Consider the following 22,040-nt stretch of genomic DNA (forward strand, 5'->3'; position numbering starts at 1 on the left):
CATGAGCCTGTGTAACAGAGGTAAAGTACAAACCTGCTCATCTCCATGCTCTGACTCAAAACAGCAAGCAACCAGCCACCAGTCCAGGCCCCACACTCTGGGCACTATTCATAGAGTAGAATCCTCACAGGACGGAAACAGACCATTCAGCCCAACAAGTCCACACTGACCCTCTGAAGAGTAACCCACCCAGACCCATTCCCCCACCCTATTACTCTACATTTACCCCTGACTAATGCATCTAACCACATCCCTGAACACTGTGGGGTAATTGAGCACAGCCAATCCACACAGACACAGGGAGACTGTGCAAATTCTACACAGACAATCATCCGAGTCTGGGATCGAACCTGGGTCCCTGGCGCTGTTAGGCAGCAGTGCTAACCACAGGACCATCGTGCTGCAGACTCAGGGGTGCGTCTACAAAACTGTCTGCCCCAGGCTGGGACTAGCTCACATACAAAACAAGTCGTGGCTCTATTTTGGTGTCCAATAAGAAACAATTCTCCTTTCCAGCTGTGACTCCCCAATTATTACAGAGAGCAAAATGGGCTGTCGCAGATTAACAATTCACTTCAGTGTAGGTGTTGGAGATCATGCTGTGGTTGTACAGGACCTTGGTTAGGGCCCTTTTGGAATACTGTGTTCAGTTCTGGTCTCCCTGCTATAGGAAGGATGTTGTGAAACTTGAAAGGGTTCAGAAAAGATTTACAAGGATGTTGCCAGGATTGGAGGATTTGAGCTACAGGGAGAGGCTGCATAGGCTGGGGCTGTTTTTACTGGAGTGTCGGAGGCTGAGGGGTGACCTTCGAGGGGTTTACAAAAACCATGAAGGATATGGAGAGGGTGAACAGCCAATGTCATTTCCGCAAGGGCAAGGTCGGGAGTGTAAAACACAAGGGGTTTAGGTTTACTGTCAGAGGGGCAAGATTTAAAAGGGACTTGAGGGATAATTTTTTCACATAGAGACTGTTGAGTGTATGGAATGAGCTGCCAGAGGAAATGGTGGAGGTTGGAACAATTACAACATTTAAAAGGCATCTGGATGGGTGTATGAATAGGAAGGGTTTGGAGGGATATGGACCAAGTGCAGGCAAAAGGTATTAGATTAGGTTGGGCTACCTGGTCAGCATGGAGAAGGTGGACTGAAGGGCCTGTTTCCATGCTGTACATCTCTATGACTGTACGACTCTAATAGTGAACATGGTTCAACCATTCAGTTATTCATATTAATCTGACAGTTTTTACACAATTAGGTTTCCATGGACCTAGACCGACCAGTCTGACTAGGTTGTGTGAAACCTGCCAAACAAACAGTTCAGAGGGAAATGCGAATTATTGCAAGATTCAGGAACATGGTTTAATCATTCAGTCATTGCAATGCATCAGTTCAAATAACTCAATGAATGTAATGCTCCAAAAAGCAAGGATTCTCCTCAAAATGAATCAGTCACACAGGTTTGGAATGGGGTCTGAGTTAATTTGCAAAGAGCATTCAAACTCTCAATGAAATGTCTGCCTCGTTTTGTAATGGGAGAACATTCTCAGTTGATTCCCTGGAAACATTATCGTGACAGAAGTGAAGGTGGGACGATATAGATTTGTACGAAGAGTAAATGATTGTGTGCCACGTCACATAGAGACAGGGTAATCCGCTTCTGGTGCTGCCTCACACTTTGTGCTGCAGCTCCCACCTTTATAAACCCAGCAGTGAAAGACCGACTGGGCCTGTCGCTGGGTCCCATCAGCGAGACACAGCACAAACCCGGTGGGGGTTCGGGTTGGACACTAAGCCGATTCTCGGGCTGGTGTCCAGGTCGGTCACCCCTGGTGGGGCCTGGAAGTGGAACTTCCGCAGCAGGGTGGTGAAGAACAGGAAAAGCTCCACTTTAGCCAGTGCCTCACCAGCGCACACCCTGTGACCTGAAAAAGAACAGGGGACGGTCAGTACCTCACCCACACACACACACATACACAGACACATATACACACACACAGACAGACACACACACAGACATACAGACACACACACACACATACAGACACACAGACACACACACACAGACACACACACACACAGACACACAGACACACACACACACACACAGACACACACATACACACACACACACACAGACACAGACATATACACACACACAGACACACAGACACACACACAGACACAGACAGACACACACACATACACACACATATAAACACAGACACACATACACATACACACACATACACACACATATACACACACACACAAACACACACACAGAGACACACACATACACACACACAAACACACACACACACAGACACACACACATACACACACATATACACACACACAGACACACCGACACACACATACACAGACACACACATACACACACATACACACACATATACATACACACAGACACAGACATACACAGACATACACACACACAGACACACACAAACACGCATAGACACAGACACACACCAACACACACTCAGACCCACACTGACCCCCCCACACACACACACACCCATTCACACACACACATGCACACCCACTCACACACACAGATACACACACACATACACACACATAAACACAGACACACACATACACACACACAGACATACACACACACACATACATATACACACATGTACACACACACAGACACACACAGACACACACACACAAACACATACACACACACACTCACACACACAGACACAAACACACACACACACACACACACACAGTCCGTTCATAGACCACCATCTTCCAAACCCCCATCGCTGAAACCATCCCAATGGTCACCAACTGCAAGCAATTCCATTCCCAGCAGTGTCTCTCCATCTCTGTACAGACAGAACCCGAACAGCTGGGAGTACATTCGGCCCTTCATGCTCTTTGCTCATTCAATAAGAACCTGGCTGATCTGCTCCCTCCACCCCACCTTCCCAAACCTTCCCCATTCCTATCCATTTAACTCAGATCCAATTACTCGGTCCTGAATCTACTCAATGACTGAACATCCACAGACCCTCAGGGCAGGGAATTCCATCGTCACACCCCCCTCTGAGTGAGAGAACATTGTCCTCTCCCCATCCTAAATGGACACTCCTTTACTGTGAGACTGTCCATTGAACAGAAATTATGGAGTTTAATTCAGATAAATGTGAGGTGCTGCATTTTGGGAAAGTAAATCTTAGCAGGACTTATACACTTAATGATAAGGTCCGAGGGAATGTTGCTGAACAAAGAGACCTTGGAGTGCAGGTTCATAGCTCCTTGAAAGTGGAATCGCAGGTAGATAGGATAGTGAAGAAGGCGTTTGTTATGCTTTCCTTTATTGGTCAGAGTATTGAGTACAGACGTTGGGAGATCATGTTGTAGCTGTACAGGACTTGGTGAGGCCATTGTTGGAATATTGCGTGCAATTCTGGTCTCCTTCCTATCAGAAAGACGTTGTGGAACTTGAAAGGGCTCAGAAAAGATTTACAAGGATGTTGCCAGGGTTGGAGGATTTGAGCTATAGGGAGAGGCTGAACAGGCTGGGGCTGTTTTCCCTGGAGCGTTCGAGGCTGAGGGGTGACCTTATAGAGGTTTACAAAATTATGAGGGGCATGGATAGGGTAAACAGGCAAAGTCTTTTGCATTGGGTCAGGAAGTTCAGAACTAGAGGGTTTAGGGTGAGAAGGGAATGATATAAAAGGGACCTAAGGGGCAACCTTTTCACCCAGAGGGTGGTGCGTGTATGGAATGAGCTGCCAGATGATGTGTTGGACGCTGGTACAATTGCAACATTTAAGAAGCATTTGGATGGGTATATGAATAGGAAGGATTTGGAGGGATATGGGCCGGGTGCTGGCAGGTGGGACTAGATTGGGTTGGGATATCTGGTCGGCATGGACGGGTTGGACCGAAGGGTCTGTTTCCATGCTGTACATCTCTATGACTCTATGACACATCCCCTCTCCAGGGCCTGAAGAATTATCCTTATTTCAATGTCTTTAAGGAATAGAGCACCGAGACCCTGTTCCAGGAACCAGCTCAGTGACTCTCTCTAAGCTAACTTTACCCTTCCTTGGGTGGAAAGACCAAAACTGTGATTGAGTGTGGTCCCACCAAACCCTGATGGGATCGCAGGACCTGTGGCACCACCTGAGCTGAATTAATTGACATTACTGGTCATAGCCTTCGAATTTAACTTCCCTTTTCTTTATTCACTCATGGAACATGAACGTCACTGGCTGGGCCCAGCACTTACTGCCCATTCCTGATTTGTCCCGTTGAGAAGGTGGTGGTGAGCTGGCTTCTTGAAACTCTACAGTCCCTCCGAGCCACTCACCATCCGGACCTTAAGACCACGAGAAATAAGAACTGGAGCAGACCATTCGGCCCCTTGAGACTGTTCTGCCATTCAATAGGATTATGGCTCATCCCATATTCTTCACATCCACTGGCCTGCCTTTTCCATCTCCCCATTCCTTCAGTGTCATTGGCTCAGAATCGTGGAGCTCCCTCCGTAACAACATTTGTCTACAGCGCACGGACTGCAGCGGGTCAAGACACCAGCTCACCACCACCTTCTCAAGGGGGCGACTTGGGGAATGGGCAATAAATGCTGGGCCCAGCCAGTGACACCTACAGACCATGGATGAAGTAAGAGCCAAATGGGGGAGCTCAACCCATTGGGAAATTTTGGAGCTTGCTCCCAGTTCAAATCAGAGCTGGCTCTCCACAGTCAGTTGCCTCACTTCAGAAATGGGAATATTTTAGTAACAAACCCAGTCCTACGGCCAGGAGGACTCATCATTGAGTTCTCCAATTTCAAATAACCACCGTCTCCATCCCCTGACTCCCTTCCCAGCCCCTCCCCCTCCCTTCCATTCCTACGATCAACCCTTCCTTCCTTTTACCAACTGGATACATTCCTCCCATCGACCAACCAGATGATGCCCTCTCCATGTGTTCACCTATTCCTACCTCACCAATCTGACCCTCTCCCCACCCAAAACCCTCCCCCACCCTATCCCCTCACCCCCACCCCCAGTCCTGAAGAAGGGTTACACCCGAAGCACCCACTTCCCCACCTCCTGATGCTGCCTGACTTGCTGTGTCCTTCCAGCCTCCTGTTTGTTTATTTTGGTTTCCAGCATCTGCAGTTTCTTTTGTCTCGAACAATGTTCCAAGTGGCTCAAATTGTGAAAAGTAAGCCTTGTATCTCTGATACCTTTGGAAGGAAACACCCTCTGAAATGCGTGTCCTCGGTTGTCGAATGAGAAAGGTTCGTGACAATGTTGGCAAACCTCTGGATTTCGTGAATCACAGCCTCAGTGTAGGGCATGTGTCTCTGGTCTTCTGTCCTCGGGAATCGACCAGCTCCTATCACCCAATCAATTTCATCTTGAACTTTCCCTGAAATAGACAAAAAGGTAAAGATCTTTGGATGGAGGGAAACAGTTTACTGCAGACTGAACTGAAGTGGAGAACTTTGTGTTGTTGAGTGACATGAACCGGGCTCGATCAGTTCCATTGTCAGTACATTCCCCTCTCAATACTTTGTCTCATCAACTCTGACAGGCATAAACATCAAACTGCCCCAAACAACACTGTGTGCTAACCTCCAAGCTAAATTTTTATTGTTCACTACTGAGGACAATTTGACAATCTATTTAAACTAATTTCATGCCACTATTCATATTTATTACCCTTGAGAAGGTTCCAATTGAAAGTGCTGGATTCATAATTTCCACAAAAAAAGTGCTGGGCAGGAAACTCGGCAGGGGCAGGATGATCCCAGGAAGGACATTTTAGGTCCACCCCCAGAGTATCCCCCCTCAACCTAGATCGAAAGTATAACGAATTAATCCAAGTGACCCATCCACTCTGCAGTGACCTGTTTATTGGGATAACTGTTCACCTCAACCTACATAAAGCCTTCTTGCCTTCAGTCTAATTTGGAATCAGACAGTGAGGTAATTATTTACCCAAGTGAATCAGACTGACAGAGGATCTGCCAGTTCTGTTGGATTCCCGATGTCCCTGAGGGAGGCGAGAGAGGTCTTGGATACAACTTGTTCGAGGCTTATCAATGCTCTGTCTCCACATTCCATGCTGTTGGTTCCCCTTGACCACAATGATCCACAAGATTGGACGGTTCACTGTGCAGCTACTGGGGTGTTCACCTGGCTTAAACTCAGGAAAGTTGTGATAAATTGGATAATTCTCAGAACATCGATCCAGGTATGGAGCTCAGTGCTGGACTGCAAGGCTCCTCCTAGTGGGATTGGTGTGTAGATGCAGGAGTATGACTGTGCCACACTGTGAACAGGTTACAGCTCTGCTCTCTTTCAAACCTGCACTCCCAGGTCTTGCATTTTCTCTGGTACTTAACAAAGGTTTTGTGCTCCAATTCCAGGGCAGAAATCAAATACAGAATTTAAAATGTGGATTGATAAGATGTGTCAATATTGATTTTGTGCCTTTATGAACGTCACCCTGGGTATCATCCCGGAACCTGCAATGAAAGTTGTCTCCTCTGTGCCCAGAGGTGTCACCTTGGGCTCAAGCTCAGGAAGACTCCACTTGCTGGCTCACTAATGATCAGCTCTTTCTAATCCCAACCATTGGAGGTGTTTCTGATTGAGATGGCCAATATAGTGCTGAGTCCAGAGCTGTTTCAGTATTGCTCTTGATGGTCACTGAGTTCCTGACTGACAATGTCTTGTCTTATTCTCAATCAGATTCTTACAGGGGTCAGTATTTTACCCTGAGGGGAGGGTGGGTTTGAGCACCAGATGTAGATATGAAATGCCATGTGCCAAGACACTCATGACAGGAACTAACCTCCCTCAGGGAACATAAAGGACTGACTAAAACAAAACAAAGGAGAGTAGAGCCCAGGAACAGGCCCTTCGGCCCAACCACACTGTGCTTGACACGTGATGCCTTTCTCACTAAAACCCTTTTGCCTCTATGTGGTCAGTATCCCTCTATTCCCTGCCTGTTCCTCAATTGTCAAGATGTCTCTTAAACCTTACTATTGTCTCCACCTCCACCACCTCCTCCAGGCACTTACCACCCTCTGGGTAAAAAAAACTTGGCTCTCATATTTTTGTTAAACTTACCCCCTTTTACCTTAAATTGATGTCACCCAGGACCTGTCATTAAGGACTCCATCTATCCATGCCTCTCATAATTTGTAAACATCTATCAGGTCACCCCTCATCCTTTGAAATTATAGTGAAAACAACTGAGTTCTTCCACTGTCTCCTCATGGCTAATGCCCTCTACACCAGGCAACATCCTTATAAACCATTTCTGAACCCTCTCCAAAGCCTCCACATCCTTCTGGGAGTGTGGCGACCATAACTGTACACAATATTTCAAATGCGGCCTCACTAAAGTCCCACACCACTGCCACATGACTTGCTAATTATTCATCCTCTATCCCTGACTAGTGAAGGCAAGCACGCCCAGATGTCTTCTTGACCTCCTTATCAACTTGTGTTCTCACTTTCAGGGAACTGTGGACCTGCACACCAAATGCCTCTGTATGTTGGTGCTACAAAGGTTTCTGCCATTTACTGTGTGCAGTACTTCCCTCCTGCATTTGATCTCCCGAAATGCATCACCTTCCATTTGTCTTGATTAAACTCCATCTGCCATTTCTCCACCCAACTCTCCAACCAATCTCTAACCTGTTGTATCCTCTGACAATCCTCCTTACCATCCACAGCTCCCCTGAACTGTGTGTCATCCACAAACGCATCAATCAGACCATGTCTGAATTCCCCTCCCAACCATTTATATACATTACAAGCAACAAGATACAATTATACAAGCAACAATATTTTATTAGATTCAGATGCCAATTTAGGCACAACCACCAAACTAACAAACACCGAGTGAAGGATTCCTTACTCTGGATTTCTGGGTAGTTTACCATCAGAAGAAGTCCCCAGCAGAGGGTAGTGGAGGTAGTCTCTGTGCCAGCAGCAAACAGGTCAGTGATTGTAACCACGATATCCTTTTTCTTACTCTCTAAATCTTCACCTCCCAGCTCCTTCAAGACAAAATGAAACAAAGGAGAGTGTGTCGCCTCCTTCAGGAAAATATTCAGCTCCATAAATGTCTGGACAGGGGTATGTGTGCCCGAGGATAGTGATCCTTCCAGCCTCTGGTCATGAACGTCACGATGACAATGACAGACTTGGCAGATGGAATACAATGTAGGGCTGGGAAGTGGAGGGAGGAGAAATACACTCACTCATGGTCAGGCTTTGGGGAGGCAATAGACTTCACCAATTTGAAGGTGGAGGGACAGGTCGAGAAGTCCTTTAAAGCAACTTTACAGCTTTTGTTGGACTGAGTACGTTAACCCACACCATTCTGTTTTATATACAAATATATATAAAAATCTGGTGAGGCCTCAGCTGGAATATTGCATCCAGTTCTGGTGTCACACTTTTGGGAAAATGTCAATGCTGGGGCATGGGTGCAGGGCAGATTTACTGAAGGGGAGAAGATTAAGGGGAGATTCGATAGAACCGTTGGAAATCATGAATGGGTTTGACTGGATAAGTAAGGAGAGACTGATTGCAGGAGCAGGGTGGGTCAGGGACCAGTCCAGTCGGAGGGGGCAACAAGGAGCACTCTACTGCAATGCGATGCTGAGTGACTGGAATTCCTGACACAGACACAAAGCTACATTCACACGAGAGTCGGGGATATACTTGAAGGGAAATAAGTGACAAGGCAGTGGGGAAAGAATAGGGGAGTTGGATAGCTCTACCAGGGAGCAGTTATCGATATGGTGGGCCGAGCGACCTTCCCCTCTGCTGTATCACCCTCCAATTCTCTGAAGTAAAGTTGCCTCTCCTGTCTGAGTTCACCATTAGGTTTCAATTCACTCTGGCAGCTCAACAGGGATGAAGGGGCAGGACTTAATGAATGTGGGGTTTAAATTCATTAAAGAGATTGATTTCCCAGTCAAAATGAGAATAGTGTGGCTCCAAAGCACTGAACAACAGATTCAGGTGTAATTTCAAGGGCAGTGTTCGGGGAAAATCATGTGTAAAATTAGGAAAGACCTCTCCTCAGTTATATTACTCATGAGACTTTCCGTGTTGACTGTTGCAAGATTGAAGCTCACACACCATCAATGCTATATTCTGGACACATTGAGCATCCACGTGATGTCATGAGCACTACGATGAGATAAATAATCAGATACAGTGAGCCCTTGAAGCTACACATCTGTCGTTGTATCCAGAAACGAGGGGCAGCACTGAGCGACATTTTAACAGATGTTTCACACAGAATCTTCCTCCATCAAAACCCACAAAGTCCTGGTGTGGAGTCTGAAATCTGGGGAGATATCCCTTAGTGCTGAAGAGGTGTGTCACTGTACCTGCTGATGCCTCAGAATTAAGGCCTCGATGAGTGTCTGGATGCTGTTCTCGCTCAACGTCTCTTTGGCAGCTTTGAGGAAACCTTCAAGGATTTCATGCATCTTCACGAGATTTTGCATAATCTTCCTGCGGCTCGGAATCAGAAATCCCAGAGATGGGTAAGAGTTGAACAGCTGGATTGGAACAAGAACATAAGGATCAGGCCTTTGGAGTGATCGTTCCAGTGATCGCTCGTCCACGGTCAGTGCAGCAACTACTTACATTCAGTGATGCTTCATGGGAGATAGGAGATTGTCATGGCAACACCGCACTTCCTCTCCTCTCCTCAGTGCCCCCACCCCAACCCATAAACCCTCCAAATTTACAGATTTAGTTTGAATGCTTTAGCTCTCATCCAGAATGGGTGACCTATCAGCTATCATCTGTTACACATGGATTCCAAAAATCAGATCCAGGTCAGACCAAGTAAGGACAGCAGATTTCCTCCAAATTAGTGGACCAGCTGGGCTTTTCTTGCCAATTATATTCATCATTATACTCTTAAATCCAGATTTGTTTTGTTCAAGTGAATTGAAATTCCGCCATCCACCACAGCAGGATTTGAACCTGGCTCCCCCAAGTTGATGTCACTTGCATCATTTTCCTTCATGTGGGAAGCTGAGGGAATCACATCTCTTGAAAGCATTACCCCACCTCACCACCCCACCCGACACCCCGATCCCACCCACTCCCTCTCCATATCAAAAGTCTGGGAGAATGATTCCACTTCGGGGAATCTTTCTGTGATTCTATAAAATGCCTCATTTCATTCTAAATGAGTTCAGAAAACTCATACGGTGACAACACATTCAGTGTCAGGCCAGGTTAATTTTATCAGTGCTGAAGGAGGGCCATTGGACCTGAAACTTTCTCTCCTCAGAGACTACCAGACTTCCTGAGTCTTTCCAGCAACTTCCCAACAATTTTCTGATTGCCAGCAATGCCGCAGTTCTTTCCTTTATTTTAAAATAGATTTCCTCATTTATTTTCTGACCAAAAGTTTTCCAATTTAGCCCACGTAAGCCTGTATCACATATCAGCATTTATGACTGAGACACAATGTTAACAAGAGTCTTCAACCTGTAACAAGTCAGATGTGGAAATAGTCACGCACAACAAATTGCAAATGCCTCAACAATCAGCCTGAGTACAATACCACAAAACGACAATTACATGTATTGGAGCTGTTCCCAACAGTCTCGTGTTCTCATTAACCATGTTTGTTAGCTGGATAAATACTTCATTGTTATAATCAAAACGGTCTCCAAATATAATGGAACAGATGATATTGCTCACAGCCAAGTACATAATCTGTGCAGTTTCAAAAGGCTGACCTGTGAATAAACACAGAACTCCATTACAAAAAGGCCTCTAAACAGTAATAATACTTCAATCATTGTCCTCTTTTACAAAGCACAAGTTACTCATATAAAACAAAGAACAGTGGAGGCTACAAATCTGAAGCGACAACAGAAATTGCTGGAGAAACTCAGCACATCTGGCAGCATCCCTGGGGAGAAAGCAGAGTTAGTGTTTTAACAAACAACAGTTCATTGCTGGAACAGGCCCTTCGGCCCATCGAGTCTGTACTGATGCATGAAACCTATCTGAACTAAAACCCTTCTGCCTCCACACACTCCATATCCCTCTATTCCCTGCTTCTTCAGGAATCTGTCCAGTTCCCTATTCAATGTTCCTGATCTGAAGAAGGGGACTCAAAAGGTTAATGCTGTTTTCCCTCCCACAGATATGACCCAACCTGCTGAGGTTTGTCAGAATTGGGAAGATTTAAGATTAATCAGGAAGCAGGAAGTCAAAATTGCAGCTTTTATATGAGTCATAGTCATAGAGATGTACAGCATGGAAATAGACCATTCGATCTATATCTAGTGCCTTTTGCCAGTACTTGGCCCATATCCCTCTAAACCCTTCCTATTCATACACATATCCAGATGAATTTTAAATGTTGTAACCATATCAGCCTCCACCACTTCCTCTGGCAGCACATTCCATACATGTACCACCCTTTGCATGAAAATGTTGCCCCTTTAGGCATCCATTATATCTTTCCCCTCTCACCCTAAACCTATGCTCTCTCCAGTTCTGGGCTCCCCTACCCCAGCGAAAAGGCCTTGTCTATTTACCTGATCCATGCCTCTCATGATTTTATAAACCTCTATGAGGTCATCCCTCAGCCTCCGACACTCCAGGGAAAACAGCCCTAGCCTCTTCAGCCTCTCCCGATAACTCAAACCCTCCAACCCTGGCAACATCCTTGTGAATCATTTCTACACCATTTCAAATTTCACAATATCCTTCCTTGAGGAGGGAGACCTGAATTGCACAAAATCTTCCAAAAGTGGCCTAGCCAATGTCCTGTACAACATGACTTCCCAACTCCTATACTCAATGCTCTTAGCAATAAAGAAAAGCATACTAAATGCCTTCTTCACTATCCTATCTACCTGCAACTCCACTTTCAAGGAACTATGAACCTACCTTCCAAGGTCTCTTTGTTCAGCAACACTCCCTAGGACCTTACCATTAAGCACATAAGACCTGGCTGATTTGCCTTTCCAAAATACAGCATCTCGCATTATTAAAATTAACCTCTATTTGCCACTTTTCGTCCACTGGCCGATCTTGCCAAGATCCTGTAGTACTCTGAGATAACCTTGGTTGCTGTCTGCAACACCTACAATTTTGGCATCATCTGCAAACATACCAACAATACTTCCTGTGTTCACATCCAAATCATTTATATAAATGATAAAAATCAATGAACCCAGGCACTGATCCTTGTGGCACTCCACTGGTCATAGGCCTCCAGTCTGAAAAGCAACCCTTCACTAACACCCTCTGTCTTCTACCTTTGAGCCAGTTCTATATCCAAATGGCTAGTTCTCTCTGTATTCCATGTGATCTAACCTTGCTAACCAGTCTACCATGCAGAACCTTGTTGAATGCCTTACTGAAGTCCATTTGGATCACATCCACCACTCTGCCCACATCAATCCTCTTCGTTACAAGAAATCACTCTGAAGGAGACATACCGCCTTGTTACATTAGAGCCAGTCTCACTACTAAAAACTTGGCGCTACATTTCCCTGAGAGCCCATCACCTCCTACATTTTCCAAAACAACATCCTTGTTTGAGATGGGAATAGCCACAGGAGACTGCTGCACTATCTGCCTACCTTTCCTGGAGTTAACCCATCGACCTGACTGTCTGTGCAGTTTTTCTCCCTTCCTGAAACTGGCATCCACCACACCCCTCGCTCCTGTAAATCCCTCTTTTCCTCAACCTGCCACTCTCACCAATCCATGCAATCCGATAGAATTCGCAAACAACCCACTTCCTGCAGATGTAATCATCAGTAACTTGGAAACTCTCCCCAATCTCCCACATCCAACAGTAAGAGCACATCACTCTACTAAAAGCCATCTTTACACCTTAATCGACAGATGCAGAAAATAGCCTGTCGTACCGTTCAAAAAAGGAGAACTGAGTACCTATGTTTTATATCATTCAAGTTTATTGAAGAGAGAGATGTCAATAAAAACACATAATCAAAAAGTACCCATTGTACTCACTGTTTGTAGAGTTACCAAAAACCACAGTAAGGTTACACTTTAAAGCGAGCCACTTCACTGCTCCCTGTTGTGAGATCCCCACATGGTGTCTCAAAGGGCAGCTTCGAATGTTACTGTTTGTTCATTTTTCTCAGAATGAACGCCAATGTCCAGATACATTTGTTACTAAACAGCAAAATCATACAGCTCTCCAGGGTCATTGCTGGGTCACACAGCTATGCAGGGTCACTGCTGGGTCACACAGCTGTACAGGATCACTGCTGTCTCAGACAGCTGTACAGGGTCACTGCTGGGTCACACAGCTGTACAGGGTCATTGTTGGGTCACACAGCTGTACAGGATCACTGCTGTCTCACACAGCTGTACAGGATCACTGCTGTCTCACACAGCTGTACAGGGTCACTGCTGGGTCACACAGCTGTACAGGATCACTGTTGTCTCACACAGCTGTACAGGATCACTGCTGTCTCAGACAGCTGTACAGGGTCACTGCTGGGTCACACAGCTGTGCAGGGTCATTGTTGGGTCACACAGCTGTACAGGATCACTGCTGTCTCAGACAGCTGTACAGGGTCACTGCTGGGTCACACAGCTGTACAGGGTCACTACTGGGTCACATAGCTATCCAGGGTCACTGCTGGGTCACACAGCTGTACTTGGTCACTGCTGTCTCAGACAGCTGTACAGGGTCATTGCTGGGTCACACAGCTGTTCAGGGTCACTGCTCGGTCACACAGCTGTGCAGGGTCATGGCTGGGTCACACAGCTGTACAGGGTCACTGCTGGGTCACACAGCTGAACAGGGTCATTGCTGGGTCACACAGCTGTACGGGATCACTGCTGGGTCACACAGCTGTACAGGATCACTTCTGTCTCACACAGCTGTCCAGAGTCATTGCTGGGTCACACAGCTGTACAGGATCACTGCTGTCGCACACAGCTGTACAGGTTTACTGCTGGGTCACACAGCTGTGCAGGGTCACTGCTGGGTCGCACAGCTGTGCAGGGTCATTGCTGGGTAACGCAGCTATGCAGGGTCACTGCTGGGTCACACAGCTGTACAGGGTCATTGCTGGGTCACACAGCTGTACAAGATCACTGCTGTCTCACACAGCTGTACATGGTCACTGCTGGGTCACACAGCTGTACAGGGTCATTGCTGGGACACACAGCTGTACAGGGTTACTGCTGGGTCACACAGCTGTACAGGGTCACTGCTGTCTCAGACAGCTGTACAGGGTCACTGCTGGGTCACACAGCTGTACAGGATCACTGCTGTCTCACACAGCTGTACAGGGTCACTGCTGAGTCACACAGCTGTACATGGTCATTGCTGGGTCACACAGCTGTGCAAGGTCACTGCTGGGTCACACAGCTATGCAGGGTCACTGCTGGGTCACACAGCTGTACAGGGTTATTGCTGGGTCACTCAGCTGTACAGGGTCACTGCTGAGTCACACAGCTGTGCAGGGTCACTGCTGGGTCACACAGCTGTACAGGATCACTGCTGGGTCACACAGCTGTACAGGATCACTGCTGGGTCACACAGCTGTACAGGGTTATTGCTGGGTCACTCAGCTGAACAGGGTCACTGCTGGGTCACACAGCTGTACAGGGTCATTGCTGGGTCACACAGCTGTATCGGACCACTGCTGGGTCACACAGCTGTTCAGGATCACTGCTGTCTCACACAGCTGTGCAGGATCACTGCTGGGTCACACAGCTATGCAGGGTCACTGCTGGGTCACACAGCTGTACAGGGTTATTGCTGGGTCACACAGCTGTACAGGATCACTGCTGTCTCACACAGCTGTACAGGGTCACCGCTGGGTCACACAGCTGTGCAGGGTCATTGCTGTCTCACAGAGCTGTACGGGATCACTGCTGTCTCACACAGCTGTACAGGGTCACTGTTGGGTCACACAGCTGTACAGGTTTACTGCTGTGTCACACAGCTGTACAGGATCATTGCTGGGTCACACAGCTGTTCAGGGTTACTGCTGGGTCACACAGCTGCACAGGAGCACTGCTGGGTCACACAGCTGTGCAAGGTCACTGCTGGTCACACAGCTGTGCAGGGTCATTGCTGGGTCACGCAGCTGTACAGGGTCATTGTTGGGTCAAGCAGCTGTGCAGGGTCACCGCTAGGTCACACAGCTGTGCAGGGTTACTGCTGGGTTACTCAGTTGTACATTGTCGCTTCTGGGTCACACAGCTGTGCAGGGTAACTGCTGGATTACACAGCTGTACAGGGTCACTGCTGGGTCACACAGCTATATATTGTCATTGCTGGGTCACACAGCTGCACAGTAGCACTGCTGGGTCACACAGCTGTGCAAGGTCACTGCTGGGCCACACAGCTTTACAGGATCACTGCTGTCTCACACTGCTGTACATGGTCACTGCTGGGTCACACAGCAGTGCAGGGTTATTGCTGGGTCACACAGCTGTACAGGGTCATTGCTGGGTCACACAGCTGTACAAGATCACTGCTGTCTCACACAGCTGTACATGGTCACTGCTGGGTCACACAGCTGTACAGGGTCAGTGCTGGGTCACACAGCTGTGCAGGGTCACTGCTGGGTCACACTGCTGTACATGGTCACTGCTGGGTCACACAGCTGTACAGGGTCATTGCTGGGTCACACAGCTGCACAGGATCACTGCTGTCTCACACAGCTGTACAGGGTCACTGCTGGGTCACACAGCTGTGCAGGGTCACTGCTGTCTCAGACAGCTGTACAGGGTCACTGCTGGGTCACACAGCTGTACATGGTCATTGCTGGGTCACACAGCTGTGCAAGGTCACTGCTGGGTCACACAGCTATGTAGGGTCACTGCTGGGTCACACAGCTGTACAGGGTTATTGCTGGGTCACTCAGCTGTCCAGGGTCACTGCTGAGTCACACAGCTGTGCAGGGTCACTGCTGGGTCACACAGCTGTACAGGATCACTGCTGGGTCACACAGCTGTACAGGGTTATTGCTGGGTCACTCAGCTGTACAGGGTCACTGCTGGGTCACACAGCTGTACAGGATCATTGCTGGGTCACACTGCTGTATATTGTCATTGCTGGGTCACACAGCTGTACAGGATCACTGCTGGGCCACACAGCTTTACAGGATCACTGCTGTCTCACACAGCTGTACAGGGTTACTGCTGGGTCACACAGCTGTATAGGGTTATTGCTGGGTCACACAGTTGTACAGGATCACTGCTGTCTCACACAGCTGTACAGGGTCACTACTGGGTCACACAGCTGTACAGGATCACTGCTGGGTCACACAGCTGTATATTGTCATTGCTGGGTCACACAGCTGTACAGGATCACTGCTGGGCTACACAGCTGTACAGAGTTACTGCTGGGTCACACAGCTGTACATGGTCATTGCTGGGTCACACAGCTGTGTAGGACCACTGCTGGGTAACACAGCTGTTCAGGATCACTGCTGTCTCACACAGCTGTGCAGGGTCACTGCTGGGTCACACAGCTATGCAGGGTCACTGCTGGGTCACACAGCTGTACAGGGTTATTGCTGGGTCACACAGCTGTACAGGATCACTGCTGGGTCACACAGCTGTACAGGGTCACTGCTGTCTCACACAGCTGTTCAGGATCACTGCTGTCTCACACAGCTGTACAGGGTCATTGCTGGGTCACACAGCTGTGCAGGGTCACTGCTGGGTTACACAACTGTGCAGGGTCACTGCTGGGTCACACAGCTATGTAGGGTCACTGCTGGGTCACACAGCTGTACAGGGTTATTGCTGGGTCACTCAGCTGTACAGGGTCACTGCTGGGTCACACAGCTGTACGGGCTCACTGCTGGGTCACACAGCTCTACAGGGTTATTGCTGGGTCACTCAGCTGTACAGGGTCACTGCTGGGTCACACAGCTGTACAGGGTCATTGCTGGGTCACACAACTGTATATTGTCATTGCTGGGTCACACAGCTGTACAGGATCACTGCTGGGCCACACAGCTTTACAGGATCACTGCTGTCTCACACAGCTGTACAGGGTCACTACTGGGTCACACAGCTGTACAGGATCACTGCTGGGTCACACAGCTGTATATTGTCATTGCTGGGTCACACAGCTGTACAGGATCACTGCTGGGTAACACAGCTGTATATTGTCATTGCTGGGTCACACAGCTGTACAGGATCACTGCTGGGCCACACAGCTGTACAGAGTTACTGCTGGGTCACACAGCTGTACATGGTCATTGCTGGGCCACACAGCTGTACAGGACCACTGCTGGGTCACACAGCTGTTCAGGATCACTGCTGTCTCACACAGCTGTGCAGGGTCACTGCTGGGTCACACAGCTATGCAGGGTCACTGCTGGGTCACACAGCTGTACAGGGTTATTGCTGGGTCACACAGCTGTATAGGACCACTGCTGGGTCACACAGCTGTTCAGGATCACTGCTGTCTCACACAGCTGTGCAGGGTCACTGCTGGGTCACACAGCTATGCAGGGTCACTGCTGGGTCACACAGCTGTACAGGGTTATTGCTGGGTCACACAGCTGTACAGGATCACTGCTGGGTCACACAGCTGTACAGGATCACTGCTGGGTCACACAGCTGTACAGGATCATTGCTGTCTCACACAGCTGTACAGGGTCATTGCTGGGTCACACAGCTGTGCAGGGTCACTGCTGGGTTACACAACTGTGCAGGGTCACTGCTGGGTTACACAGCTGTACAGGGTAAAAACAATGATTGCAGATGCTGAAAACCAAATACTGGATTAGTGGTGCTGGAAGAGCACAGCAGTTCAGGCAGCATCCAACGAGCAGCGAAATCGACGTTTCGGGCAAAAGCCCTTCATCAGGAAGGCCTTTTGCCCGAAACGTCGATTTCGCTGCTCATTGGATGCTGCCTGAACTGCTGTGCTCTTCCAGCACCACTAATCCAGTACACAGCTGTACAGGGTCACTGCTGGGTCACACAGCTGAACAGGGTCATTTCTGTGTCACACAGTTGTGCACATTCACTGCCGGGTCACGCAGCTGTGTTGGGTCATTGCTGGGTCACACAGCTGTACAGGATCACTGCTGGGTCACACAGCTGTACAGGATCATTGCTGTCTCACACAGCTGTACAGGGTCATTGCTGGGTCACACAGCTGTGCAGGGTCACTGCTGGGTTACACAACTGTGCAGGGTCACTGCTGGGTTACACAGCTGTACAGGGTAAAAACAATGATTGCAGATGCTGAAAACCAAATACTGGATTAGTGGTGCTGGAAGAGCACAGCAGTTCAGGCAGCATCCAACGAGCAGCGAAATCGACGTTTCGGGCAAAAGCCCTTCATCAGGAAGGCCTTTTGCCCGAAACGTCGATTTCGCTGCTCATTGGATGCTGCCTGAACTGCTGTGCTCTTCCAGCACCACTAATCCAGTACACAGCTGTACAGGGTCACTGCTGGGTCACACAGCTGAACAGGGTCATTTCTGTGTCACACAGTTGTGCACATTCACTGCCGGGTCACGCAGCTGTGTTGGGTCATTGCTGGGTCACACAGTTGTGCCGATTCACTGCCGGGTCACACAGCTGTACAGTGTCACTGCTGGGTCACACAGCTGTACAGGGCCATTGCTGGGTCACACAGTTGTGCCGATTCACTGCCGGGTCACACAGCTGTACAGGGTCATTGCTGGGTCACACAGCTGTACAGGGCCATTGCTGTGTAACTCAGGTATGCACATTCACTGCTGGGTCACACAGCTGTCCAGGGTCATTCCTGGGTTGCTCAGCTGTTTCGGTTTGATGCCTCCATTTCTAACCTCCCATGTGCTATCCGCTTTGTCTCGCTTCATCATTTTTAAAACCATTGTTGTTTTGATTTCTTCCCAAAATAATCAAAGCAAAAGCTTATAAAACAGTAATTACTGCTCCAAAGATTCCAGGAGATCATCTCCAACACTGCAATATCTCCAATATGGAGCAGCTGTTACAGCCACAATTTTTTTCCCATCCTCCACCTCAGGTTACACAGAATCCTTCAGCTTAAAATGACTTGGCAGCGATGGGATTCAAAGCTACATCTCTGAAGAGACTGGAGTGTGGGAAGAAGAAATGTATCATTGTTTAACATCACTGAATCAAACTCCTGGAATTCCCTCTGTCAGGACATTGTGGGTCAACCTACAGCATGTGAACTGGAATTGTTCAAGTAGACAGCTCACCATCTCCTTCTCAAGAGGCAACTAGACCCGGGCAAAATGTTGCTGGCAGTCAGCGGTGCCAATGCCATGTGTAAAGGTTTGAACACATAGCATGGTCTCAATTCTCACACTGGCTGTGATTGCTATCAAGGTCCCACCTTTTCAATCTCATCCCTCACCTGAGGCATGTTTAAGGTTAAACTCAGCACCAGTCATGTCTACTCAGTGAGAGAGAGGGACGACAGTGATTTCGCCCGTCAATTATGTCAGACCAAGTCGAGGAAGAACAAACCGATCTTCGGGGCGAAATGGACCAATGGCTTGAACAAACAAATGCCTAAATTGACCCGAGAGTTGGGAAGAGCATGAGAAAGGCTGTTAATACACCATCGCACCTAACTTTTAGCAACCACCGTCCACACTGAAGGAATGGAAGTAATTCAGTAAGCTTTGTGCAGGAGCAGACAACCAGACACAGACCATGTTGTGTCCGTGCTTACACACCAGAGTCTGGACTCAAATTACCTTCAAACTCCCTTGCCACTGCACCAGTGTCACAGCCTGTTGTGTCCTGTGAGAATCGGTGTGCACAGACCAGCCCACATTTTAAAATAAGAAATCCCACAAGGGTGCTTTCCACTCATCTCCAAGTTGTATTGGGACCTGGAACCAGAGGGCCCCCAAGGGCCACCCCAACAGTGACTGACCTGGGAGCCTCACCACCGCCATAGCTCAGCAAGTCTAGGTACCTCGACAGCCACATCTCTGCCGTATACATGAGAGTCTTTGTCACCAACACCTGGAGGCGATGACCAAAGAACCAAAGTGGCAGAGTCTCTGCTGATCAGGCAGGACCGATTTAAACTGAGGGGAAGTATAGTCCTGAATCCTCACAGCAGCAGCAGCATTGGTATGTGGATGCTGCCCTGGAACATTCTCTTGAAGTTGGTGTTGGGATCTTTTATTCAAGTGAAAATCTTTTCTGTAGATGTGAACCATCAATCCCAGCATGTCATGTCCCACCAAGCACTCACCCTTGTGACTCTCAAACACATCGACAAGAAAGCTGGCCTCTTCACTGATCCTGTCTTCAATGGATTTCTTGCCCATGCCAAATCCTCGGAGAGCTGAGATCACAAACTTTCGGTTCTCCTGCCACAACTTCCCCTCACTGAATATCACGCCTGAAAGTGACACACGAAAAGCTGATCAAATATTGTACACGGGTTCTGCTGTGAGTGCGGCCAAACCCCAGGTTTCTAACACCCTTTCCTTTCCTGAGAATTACACCATTCTATAACCAAGAGGAAGGTCATTGTATCCATGAGTACTCTTTGGGGGAGTGAGCCCATTGGCCTGACTTCACAAAATTCTTCTTGATGTTTTCATTCTCAATTCCCCTTGAGATGTTCCTGTTGACCCTGTTTCCAGAACCATCCCAGGTACCGCATTCCAGATAACAATGAGAGCTGTAAATCCAAATCTCATCTTCCCTCTGATTTTTGTAACCAAGCGGCCTCTTTTGATGTAGTCTGCCCAATTCTGGTCTCCCTGTTGCAAGGAGGATATTATTAAGCTGGACGGGGTTAAGAAGAGATTCACCAGGATGTTCCCAGGATTAGAGAGTTTGAGGGATGGGGAGAGGCTGCATAGGCTGCAACGTTTTTCATTGGAGTGTGGGAGGTTGAGGGGTGACCTTGCAGAGGTTTATAAAATCATGAGGGACATGGATAAGGTGAATGGCAGGTGTCTTTTCTCCCCAGGATGGAGGATTTCAAGGCAAGGGGCATATTCTTTCGATGTGTGTAGAAAGGTTTTAAAAAAAGACATGGGGGCAGTTGTTTTATACAGACTGCGGTTTGTGTGTGGAATGAACTTCCAGTGGCAGTGGTAGAAGTGGATATCGTTATAACATTTAAAAGACATTTGGATAAGTATACGAATAAGAAATGTTTGGAGGAATGTGGACCAAGCGCAGCCAAGTGGGATAAGTTTAGTTTGGGATTACGTTCAGCATGGACTGGTTAGGCCGAAGGGTCTGTTTCAGTGTTTTATGACTCTATGATCTATGACTCCCAATTTCAGTGTTTGTCAATTCATATTTAAGGTTGTCCCACAGTAAAATGTGCCCTTTTTATTTGTTGATTTAATATTGAACAACTCAAATATATCATGTGAAGATTAATGTTCTGTAGCTTGAGCAACATTTATGGAGTTAGACAAATTGTTGATGCAGGGGATTGTCCCAGGTATTCAATGACTCCCATTATATTGAGGGAGGTGATGAAGAAGTACAGTACCTTGAGACAGCAGGGTATTGGCAAGTGGCCAACTGGCAGGAAATAAAAAGTAGGAAGGTAACAGGGTCGGACTACCAACCCAGCAGCTTAACCAAGGGAGGGGTGTGAGGTCTGTTAGCAGCTCGGGACCTGATCCCTGCCATTTAATATGACAGCAGGAAGCTCGAGCGTATTGGGGTTTTGAATGAGATGCCAAAGTTGCACTATGTATTTCTGTGGATGTGGAATGTAGTGATTTTAATTGCTAGTAGCCCTCCTCTCACGCAGCACAAGTTTTGGTTGGCATTACTTTGGCATTTTCTAGCACATTACAAGAATTCAGATTGTCAAAATGTGTATTTCTTCAGCAAAACCAAAGGAAATTATGTTGAAATTTAATAAAACATTTGTTTGGCTTCAAGTGGAGCATTGTATTCAATTCTGAGCACCACATTGTTGGGAAATGCTTGAGCGAGGGTCACCATCAGACGAATGATAGATGATCGCTTGTCAAAGGTGGTGC

General features: G+C 47.8%; 1 protein-coding gene across 1 annotated transcript in view; it reads right to left on the reverse strand.

Annotated features, from left to right (window-relative positions):
* Nucleotides 1–1,342: 1,342 nt before the first annotated feature.
* The window catches only part of LOC140455586 (cytochrome P450 2C18-like), a 35,815-nt gene continuing 15,117 nt past the window's right edge, over nucleotides 1,343–22,040 (reverse strand). Inside the window, exons 3-8 of the mRNA XM_072550503.1 lie at nucleotides 20,273–20,422; nucleotides 10,639–10,799; nucleotides 9,426–9,599; nucleotides 7,937–8,078; nucleotides 5,244–5,428; nucleotides 1,343–1,923 (exon numbers count right to left, since the gene is read on the reverse strand). Of these exons, the coding sequence (XP_072406604.1) occupies nucleotides 1,822–1,923; nucleotides 5,244–5,428; nucleotides 7,937–8,078; nucleotides 9,426–9,599; nucleotides 10,639–10,799; nucleotides 20,273–20,422 (914 nt within the window). The 3' untranslated portion in view covers nucleotides 1,343–1,821. The remainder of the gene's footprint in view (nucleotides 1,924–5,243; nucleotides 5,429–7,936; nucleotides 8,079–9,425; nucleotides 9,600–10,638; nucleotides 10,800–20,272; nucleotides 20,423–22,040) is intronic.

The sequence above is a fragment of the Chiloscyllium punctatum genome, chromosome 30, assembly GCF_047496795.1.
Source record: "Chiloscyllium punctatum isolate Juve2018m chromosome 30, sChiPun1.3, whole genome shotgun sequence".
Classification (NCBI taxonomy): Eukaryota; Metazoa; Chordata; class Chondrichthyes; order Orectolobiformes; family Hemiscylliidae; genus Chiloscyllium; species Chiloscyllium punctatum.